Source organism: Fukomys damarensis, unplaced genomic scaffold, assembly GCF_012274545.1.
Source record: "Fukomys damarensis isolate Sample0158 unplaced genomic scaffold, DMR_v1.0_HiC HiC_scaffold_37, whole genome shotgun sequence".
NCBI classification, from domain to species: Eukaryota; Metazoa; Chordata; class Mammalia; order Rodentia; family Bathyergidae; genus Fukomys; species Fukomys damarensis.
Genome location: NW_022900949.1, coordinates 14777736 through 14788643, shown reverse-complemented (window position 1 = coordinate 14788643; position 10908 = coordinate 14777736). Strand labels below are relative to the sequence as shown.

Sequence of the window (10908 nt, the reverse complement as noted above, 5' to 3'; positions counted from 1 at the left end):
CTATTATTGTTTGTTTTATATGGTTGGGACCTCAGTGCTTGGTGCATATATATTTATGATTGTTATCACTTCCTCTTAGATTGCTACCTTAACGAGTATGTAGTGACCTTCTTTGTCTCTTCTGCTAAGTCATGGCTTGAAATCCACTTTACTTGAAAATAGAGTAGCTACCCATGCTTCTCTTTTAATTTTCTGTTGCATGGAGTATATTTTCTATCCCTTAAACTTCAGTTTATGACTTGTATGCAGCATATTGTTGGATCTTGTTTTCAGATCCATTCTGCCAATCCGTTTCTTTTGATTGGTGAATTGAATCTATTTACATTGATAGTTATGACAGATAGGTATTAATGTATACCTATCATTGTATTATTGTGCTTTTCATTTTGTTCTTCTATTTAATTGTTTGCCTTTCCTGGTGGATTCATTCTATTTGGATTAGTGGCATCAGTGTTTCCATTTTCTCTTTCTAGAATATTCTTCAGAAGTTTTTGGAGTACTGATTTGGTGGTCAAGAATTTCTTTGGGTGTTCTTTATCATAGAAATAACTTATTTCTCCATCAATTTTGAAAAATGATTTTGGAGGATACAAAATCACTCAGAGGTTTTGTTTTTTGTCTTTTCTGTGTGGTTTTAAGTATTTAGTATATGATTTATTTGACTTAAGTGTTTGCATTTAGAAGTCTGTTGTGATTCTGATGAGTTTTCCTTTATAGATGATTTATTTATTTTCTTAAACAGTTTTTAATATTACATTCTTGTGTTGAATTTCTAGAATCTGGCTTGCTATTTGCCCCAGTGTGGATATTTTTCTGTCATGGCTCTTTGGGGTTCTAATTAGATGCTAAAGACATCACATTACAGTGATGTGTATTTACACATATTTATATCAGCACAATTCATAATAAGGCATAAAAAGAAATAAATCCTGTCATTTGAAACAACATAAATGAGTCTGTATCACATTCTGTTAAGAGAAATAAGCCAGGCTGAGAAAGACTACTATTGCAAGAATTCACATGTGAAATATAAAATATCTAAAACCATGAAATTGGAAATTATAATGGTGTCTTTAGGAGGACATGGATCAGGGGCTTAGGAACACATTTGTGAAAAGAAACAAAATTGTTGATGGGAGCAACAATTTAAAGAGATTTATTGTACATCATGATGAATAAAGTTAATGATAATAAATTTTATAATTCATATGAAGAGAAAAACAAAAGAAAGATGTGTTTGTAAAATATATTTCTGATAAGATTCAAGTGCTCAAAATATATGAAAAAACAATAGAGGTCCAAAGCAAAATTACACTGTATTGTTGCAATGTGAGTAAGACTTGCAAAGACATTTCTACATAGAAGATAGAGAAACTGCAAGAAGCACTGGAGTAGATACCTAATTATTCCTGAGGAAATCCAAATCAGTCCTAATGAGATACTGCCTCAAATCAAATAAGAGAAACTTATACCCTGGCAGATAGTTTGACTCTGAGACAGCTTAGTAATTGAAAACCAGAATATTCATGTGCTGCCTAACAATCATGTTAGGCACTGAACAAAACTTTGCTGGTGATCCTTGATGTCCACTGTGCACCCACAAGAAAAGACTATGGCTTCACTAAGTAATGTGATGTTATGGGGCTACTTGAGAACATACAGTTTGTCATTGACTAAAGCTTCATTCTGTGGCATATGACTGTACAGGAAGAAATAAGTCTGCATGCATAATCATCTTAGCAGTATTTGTAATAGCTAAAAGTCATAACACCAAAATGTTCATCTATTAATAAAGGCAAAGTTTGTACACACAGCAGGATATTATTTAACCTTGTAAATGAAATGGAGAAAGTTAGCAATACCAAATAGACACATCCAAATGAGGAAGGCAATGAGAAAATGAGGGACAAAGTGAGAGAAAATGAATTCAGAGAAGACAGAAAAATCAGGGAAAAAGAAAAGATGAGTAAAAAAGAGGAAGAAAGGAAGAAGGAAAATGAGAAGACTCCTCATAATCACAGCAGCAGCTCAGAATTACTCCGTGCATTATATCACAATGAAATCCATCTTCAGAGATAGGTTTCAATTTTAATATCGGAAATATAATTACTGTTTTTATAAAGAAAAATTGCAAATATATGGATGTAAACTCAATATTAGGTTCCATCAATAGCACATTCCAAAGTTAGTCTGTTCCCTTGAGATATTATGTAAATGAGATAAAATATCTCAAACAATGTTTTCAGATTTAAATTCATAAGTCTAAAATTACAAGCACAATCCTGATTTGATAGGTACTCTATCTTTATTTCCATTCATCAGTTACAAACAAAATTATAACCATGTTATAGTGAAGAACATTAATATCCAAGCAATTATTTTAGAGAAAACCATAACTGCACTTGTTATACATTTTCCATCATGTTAAATAAAAACTCAGAAATTGCAAAGAAATATTACTAAATTTGAAACATTTTGCATCATGCGTAGAGAGACAAATATAAAGTAATATGGTAGTGGAGCAGTTGAGGAGAAACAATATAAATTATTCAGGACAAACATTTTATTTTGGTAAAATAAAAAAATGTCATTTATTGGAGAAAAATGAGCCAGGCCAGGATATAATTTACAATATTTTCCTTAGGCACAGTAATATTCCTGTACTTCTGAAGACACTAGTCCATGGAAGATAAGAGACTGCTCTCCTGAGGAGTCTTCCCAAGGCCCCCATCATATCCTTGTTCCTCAGGCTGTAGATGAAAGGGTTAAGCAAGGGCGTCACCACAGCATATATCACAGAGGCAACAGAGCTTTTGTGGGAAGAATGGGTCACAGCTGAACTGAGGTACACCCCAAGTGCTGTTCCATAGAACAGTGAGACCACACAGAGGTGAGATCCACAGGTGGAAAATGCTTTATATCTGCTTGCAGTGGAGGACATCTTCATTAAAGAAGAGATAATCTGAAAATAAGAGAAGATGATTCCAGAGACAGGAAACAAACCCAATAGGACAGTTAACACATTAAGAAAGATGTTATTCGTTAGAGTATCAGATCTGGCCACTTTGAGAACCTGAGGAAGTTCACAAAAGAAATGAGGGATTTCAGTGCCTGTAGAGAAGGTGAGCCGCATCAGCAGGAGAATATGAGTCAGATCTACCCATAAGATGATGAACCAGGACATAAGAACCAGAGAGCCACAGAGCCGAGGGTTCATGATGAGTGTGTATCTTAGGGGGTGACAGATGGCCACAAAGCGGTCATAGGCCATCACAGTCAATAGGAAGTCATCCACTCCGAGAAATGTCATAAAAGAGAATGCCTGAGTGATGCATTCCATGTAGGAGATGTCTTTGCTCTGTGTCTGAATGTTCACCAGCATCTTTGGGACTGTGGTGGAAATGAAGCCAATGTCCACAAAGGAGAGGTTACAGAGGAAGAAGTACATGGGGGTGTGGAGGTGGGAGTCACAGGTAATAACCAAGATGATGAGCAGGTTTCCAAGCACTGTGACCAGGTATATAGACAGGAAAGACCCAAAGAGAGTGGACTGAATTTCTGGATCCTCTGAGAGGCCCAACAGGAGGAAGTGTGATAGTCCTGTGTGGTTTGCCTTTTGCATGTCACTGATTTATCATTCAGGAGAAGGTTGAAACAGCAGTGTTCAATGAGCAGCCACTGATCTTCCTGGCTGTCACTCCATAATCTCATCTCTCCATGGATGTCATTCACTCATTGTTGTGTCAGTCGATGAGAGTAGTTCCTTCAGCAAATTGTAGCTCATTTCCCTTTTAAATTTGTGCAACATTTCACACCAATTCACACTACCTTTAACGTATGAGGCATTTCTTCTTTCTCTTTATCATTGGATCACTTGTTTTAATTTTCAAATTTTAATTTATGGTAATGGTAAATTATTGTTAGATATGAGTTTTATAAAATGAGTTAAATTTTTGTTAGCTATGAGTTTTATAACATGATTTAAATTTTTATGTATTTCTTGTACAGTCTCTGCACTTTATTGTACTACCTTCTCAGTAGTGATTAAACAGTGATTCTAACACAAACTTTTAGTTTATGATTTAGTAATTCACTGTGTTGTTTGGTACTATATTTTTTCTAAAAATGTGAATCCTACTGTTATACTGTAAAAGTTAAGTGCATGCTATCATTCTCAGAGGGAATCCCAGTAAATGACAGCAATCATTATGACTCTTCTTATTCTTATTTTCCTCTTTTATTATATTATATTGGATATATAATTCTATCATACTATTTAAAAGAGGTGTGATTTTAAAACTGGGTTCTTCAACCAGACTTTCTTTAATAAAATCTTGGTCATCCAACATAAAATCCTTGTTACCTTGAAAAAATAATTTAAACTCTAATCATTACATATCACATATTTCTACAATAAGAACAATATATGTTCACTACATGGTGGGATTAAGTCAAAATTAAATAAAATTATGTTTTTCCCCACTCTTTCCTGTCTTACAATGAGCATTTTATAAATAAGAATTTTGTTCTTAATGCCTCAGATATATCTCATTTAGCAATATCTCATTAAACTGTGACAGTCACCATGGGAGGGAATTCATATGATTATAAGTACAAATGGTTTGTTACCTTTTTTTTTTTTTTTTTTTTTGGTACTGGGAATCCAACTAATACCCTTGCACTTTTGAGGCAGGTGGTAGAACAACTGAGACAAATCCCTGGCTGTTGTTAACACTTTTGACCTACCATACATCACTTTTAAAATATGAATATGTGTATGGATTATTCTCTCCTAGAATGCCTACCAGGAGAGTTATCAGTAAGGAACAAAACATGTACAGTACAGAGAGAAGAGGAGGAAAAGAAAGCAACCTCCCTTAAAATTGAATAATAGTTATATGTGATCTCAAATTCTATTTTCCAGCCTAGGAATTGTACTCCTTAAAATTAGTAAAGTTAATGGCCATAATATGCATTGATTAAAATTAAAATATTCAAAAGTTATACAGATAGAATTACTGTATACACTTTAAAAGTAAAAATGCATATTTTGAACATTGTCATATTCTTCGTGGCAAATTTACCAATAAACTAAAAAAAAAAAAAGAAAAGAGGGGCTGGGGATTTAGCTCAGCAGTTCTGTGGCCTGCCTTGCAAGTGCAAGGACCCAAGTTCAATCCCCAGTACCAAAAACAAACAAACAAACAAAAAAAAACCACATAGAAAAAAAAGAAAAGCACCATTAGAAGGAATGTCTAGCGATTTGTCTTTGAAAATGTTTTTGGGAGGTTGGGGGATTGAACTCAGGACCTTGCATATGCTTGGCAGGGGAACCACTGAGCAAAATCCCTAGCCCAAATGATTTTAATTAATAAAACAAAACAATATTGTGGAGCAGATTAATCTGAGAAAGTGAGTAGATGAACCTTCTCTAGAACAGGAAGAGTTGGGCTGTCAATCATAAGAGATGAGGAAGGAAGAAATGCTTCAGATTGAAAGGACAGAGTGCATGGCTCCCCTGTCACACACCAACCTTGTGGTTGTCACAGCTGCTGCTCAACATCTGTCTTGTGAGAGGTTTGCATGGCGCCTGTAACAATGTAGGCTCTGAGCAAGCTTGATGTCTATTAAACATCAGGATCAAAGTGTCAGCTATCATTTTAAAAATGAAACTTTCCAGCCTATCCCAAGACAGTACAGACACAAAACTAAGTAGTAAAGTTGACTAAAGCCATAGATATATTTTTAAGAGAACAATATGATTATGAGAAATATCAATGGTAAGAAAGCACAAAATAAGATGTTGATTATCATAATTCACCACAAAAATAGACCAGTGAATATGGACCCTAAAATAGTCATCATAGAAATATATAATTAGAGAAAATTTAACATGTATTTACCGGGTTAGCGTCTGTGTGAGGAGTATAAGTAAAGAATGAAAGCAATTATATTTTTCTAACTCATAGAATGCTATATTCAACAACAGAATATGTCACAGTAAAAGAGTAGAATATTTGTGTTTAATTCATGAAAATGAAAGACAGTCTCTCCAGCCTGAGTCATTCAATATTTTCTAAACATGTACAACAATTGGTAACACGGTAAAAATTAATTTAATTGTTTATAAAACATCAGAAATTAAACATTTTTGGTAGATTCTATTGTGGACATAAAGATTATGTCACAACTACAATAATATGGAAAAATAAGGTCTACCAGAAATGGCAATCTAGCTGTGAAAAATATGTGATGAATATAATAAACAAAAACTACCAAAACTGAAATAAGGTAGATTATACCTCATATGTAATAGATTTTCAGCATGCACTTAATATCTGAATTTTTACAAATGGATGCACCTTAAGCCAGGCATGGTGGTGCATGCCTGTTATCCCAGCACTCAGGAGGCTGAGGCAGTAGGATTGCTGTGAGTTCGAGACCAGCGTGGGCTGCATAGTGAGTTCCAGTTCAGTCTCAACTACATAGTGAGACCCTGTCTCAAAAAACAAAACAAAACAAAACAAAAACAAAAAACAAAAACAAAAAAATGGACTCACTTTGAGAACATAATGTTAGGTGAAATAAGTCACACTCACAGGTTTAAATATCACATGATTTCTCCTATATCAGAGACTCAGTGTATACACAAATTAAAGAAGTAGAAATAGATCATAAGAAGCAAGGAGAGTTTTTGTAAAATTGATTGAAATTGATCAAGGATTAGAGAGAAGGAAAAAGAAGAGTAGAAGAGGAAAAAAGGAAGTAGAATGGGTTATGTACTTGTACAAAATCACAGTGGTGACTGTAAACATTATGTATTGCAAACATGTGCTGATAAAAATAAAAATTTCAAGATACAAGGAAAAGTAATCTGATCAGAGACTATAACTTATGAGAAAAAGTGGTGAAGTGTTGGAGATTCTTGAGAAAAGCAACTCATATTCAGCAGATGTTCTTGTTTCTAGAGCCAGGGAAGAGGAAGGGAAGTAGAGGCAAGTAGAGGCAGGTCTCAACGGAAACAAATGTTGTTTCAAATGTTGAGATATCTATATCTATATCTATATCTATATCTATATCTATATCTATATCTATATCTATATCTATATCACCTCCCTAGACTAAATGTGGAGATTTCACATAATCATTATTTTAGAGAGGAGCCCAGAACCCACTTTGACTTTCCCTCTCCTTTGTCCTCCTGCTTTTCCTAGGACACATCCACCTTTCTGTGGCTGTCACTACAGCTTTCCATTCTACAAGATCTATCCCTCGGAAACCCACTTACCTTTTCACAGAAGGTGACCCCAGAGATAAAGGTGAGTGGCTGCAGCTGTGTTTATACTTTCTGCATTCTAAAGATTTGAGTCTCAAAGCTCCTAATTAAATAAATTGTTGTATGATTTTCTTCATTCCCCAAAGAAATCAGCTCCCTTGGATATGAAAGAAGAAAAGCAAGTGGAAAATTTTTGTTCCATGTCGTGCGTATTGAGATAGCAGGTAATGAGATAATTTTATTTCCTCCAGGAGAAACTCATTGTATCTTTAACAGATTTTAAATTCACAAGTTTTGCATTAAGCAATACCTAACTTCTTCATGAAAACATTTCTAGAAAACTCTTGCCTTAGTATACCTACTGAGAACAAACTTTGGACATTTTATGAGTTGTTCACAATGATACAAAGTATTAGAAGACCTTGTTAATTTTTTCTTCACATTTTTATATTTCATTTTATCTTTTACATAGACAAATAAAATGACATGCATTTCTCTTACAGCATAGACATCAGGAATGTAATATTGTGAAATCACGAAGTCTAGAAAATTATTTCTATTACTGCATATCATTATCATTTTTGTACACAGAACACATGTAGGGATCTGGGAAGGGGACATTACTAGGACCTCTACCTTGGGCTCTGGCCTGTGAGTCACCACTGCACAAAGTGAATTCAAGAACAGACACAAATGAGACTTAGGGTGAAGAAGCTGATTCTTGGTTCCTGGTTGGTGTTGCTCACGGCAGCAAGGACAAAGGCCCCTAAGCCCACCCAGTATTTATTGAATACAATTGTGGGAAGTAATAGGGAGGTAGGGAGCTTTGAAGGGATCTAGTGAAATCCTGCCAAACACCTGGCATGATGGCACCAGGCAGGGCTTTCAGGGAGTCAGCACTGCTAATCTTGTTTGGCTAGAAATAGACCAGTACTGGCACCAGGCACAATTATCAAGTGACTCACAAAGTCAGTGAGAAGGAATAATTCAGGGAAAATGATTTTAATTTGAGGTCATGCTGACCTCAGATGCATATAATTCAGCAGAGCCCTGAAACTTCACAGACCAGAATTTAGGTCTTGGTATCAGCCATTAGCCAAGGAGCAATATTAGTCCAACTCTGCTAGCTGATATGTCCATTTGAGTCATGCAGGGCTTCAGTCTGATTCCTGATATAAAACAGTATAGCCAAACAATGGGAGGTAAGATGTATGTACCACTCATAAACTGCTAGTACTGGGCTAGGATGTCTCCTATAAACACTTAACATTGATTCAGAATTTTTCTATAATAAAATATAATACCATTAATTGTACTTAACATGCTTTATAATTTAACCTTATTTTTACATGTTCTTGTCAGTATATGTTTTTCTTATTTTTACCAGTATGTTTCACAAACATGATATTTACATTCCCAATGAGGAAATGGTACATGCACATACATAATCATGTATGGTCAAAGTTATTTTCCCCTCTTATGTCTGCCTTCCCTTTTTCCCACTTCTTCATATCTTCCAGTATCTATGAAATCCACATCCCTGTTTTTCAACATGTGTTTTACTCTGCTCTTCAAATCATTTGAATTTTGGGGCTCTCATATAGGAGAAAATATGTGATATTAACCTTTTACAATTGCTTTTTTAAAAAAAATATTGTTATGATCTCAAGATGCACCCATTTTCCTAAAAATATCTCAAGTTGATCCTTCCTTATGGCTGTGCAATACTCCATTGTGTAAATATACCACATTGTCTCTATCCCTACACCTGGTGTTGGACATTTTTGGCTCTTATGTATTATGCAGCTATAAACATGGATATGCATGTATCACTGTAATAGAATGTCTTTTTTTTTTTCATTTGGGAAGACAGAAGAGCTATAACAAGGTGAAATCATCAGAAGAGATATAGCAGTTTCTTTTCTTTAAGGAATCTCCTTACTGATTACCATGGTGATGATATTATCTTACATTCTCACCAAAAATAAAAAAGGTTTCTTTTTCCCATAATCTCATCAGAATTATTTACTCAGTTTTTGAAAATAGATTTTCTTTCTTCAGTCAGATGAAATCTCAGTATTGCTTTTATTTGAATTTCTCTAATTCCCAATGATGCTGAATATTTTTCATGTACCATTATGTCATTTGTACTCATTTTGAGAATTGTCTATTCAATTATGTTGTCCCTTTCTTTTGTGTCCTTTATTATTGGGAGTCTACATTTTTAGAGTCCTTTAAGAATTCCTGGGTAGAAAAGCAGGGGTATATATTCAACAGTGTAAGTGGTTTATTGCTGATGCTGAGGGGGCTGTCAGATGTGATTTTGATCTCTTCAGACCTAAGTAGCAGATTAATGATATTCAGGGATGTGGGTCCAATTGGTGTGTACTGGAAAATGTGAGCCTTTTTTTACAGAGGAGAAGTGGGCCTAGAAGGAATGATCTTGAAATTGTGCCACTGAGGGGTGGTCACGATGACTTGAAAGGGCCCTATACATTTTGGTTTTAATCCTTCAAGAGAGTTGGGTGGGCTTTATGTACACCCCATCTCCAGGTTGTAGGATGGAGGAGTGAGGTATTTCCAGACTGCTGGAGGGTTTAGGGAGGATGAAGTCACCATAGCTCCAGATGAGACACCTAAGTTTGTTAAGAAAGAAATGTGAAAGGTGGGGGGTAGGTTTAAAGTAGAAATAGGGAATGTGGAGGCAATGAGGACCTTCAAGGGTGCTGAACATAAGATGTTTGTGTGGAAGAGACCTGAATTTGAAAAGGAGTCCAGTCCTGTCTAAACGGACCTGGAAGGAAAACTTGATTAGGTTCATTAAGAAGGTGATTATCCTTTTCAACCTAGCCTGAGGATTGGGGTCCATGTGGAATGTAGACCTTCCAGGTTATATTTATTATGAAGGCTTCCTGTTGGGTGATCTGTGAGGTAAATGCAGGTATGGAGGTGTGAGTCAGAGTTGATGACAAGGATGATGAGAAGGTTCCTGAGTACTTTGGCCAAGTACACAAACAGAAAGAGTGCAAAGAGAATGGACTGAACTTCTGAATCCCCCGAGAGGCCCAGCAGGAGAAATTGTGATAGTCCTCTGTGGATTTTTGGATGAATGTCTCTGTTCTATATTTAGGAGAAAGAAGAAACAGCACTCTTCCATGGAGAATCACCTGGTCCTTCAGATAGTTACGCCTCATAATGTCATCTCTCTATGGAAACCTTTCATTCACTATTGCATCAGTGGATGCAGCAGTTCATTCAGTGAAATAGTAGTTCATTTGCTTTTCAAATGTGAAGAATGATTCACTATTCTTTTAATGTAGCAGAAATTTTCTCTTTCTTTGTATTATTTACTCACTTATTTCAATATTCACACTTTAGTAATGGACACAGTTAAATTTTTGTTTTATAACAATTTTATAGAACTATTGAAAACTTTTCATCTATTTTTTGATAATCTCTATACTTCTTTGTTTTACAACTGTACCTCTACAATGATTAAATAGCGACTCTTACACATATCATTAGTCTATGATTTGACAAATCATTGTGCTAATTCTCAGTGCTCTATCTTATTTCTAAAATTGTAGTTACTACAAGTTTGATCCCCGGTAGAAATACATATATATATATAT

The 10908-nt window shown here is 35.1% G+C and overlaps 1 protein-coding gene across 1 annotated transcript; it reads right to left on the bottom strand.

Annotated features, from left to right (window-relative positions):
* Positions 1-2626: 2626 nt before the first annotated feature.
* Positions 2627-3622, bottom strand: LOC104867619 (olfactory receptor 7D4-like). The gene has a single exon (XM_010632026.1). It carries the CDS (start codon positions 3620-3622, stop codon positions 2627-2629), a length of 996 nt encoding a protein of 331 aa, XP_010630328.1.
* Positions 3623-10908: the final 7286 nt, after the last annotated feature.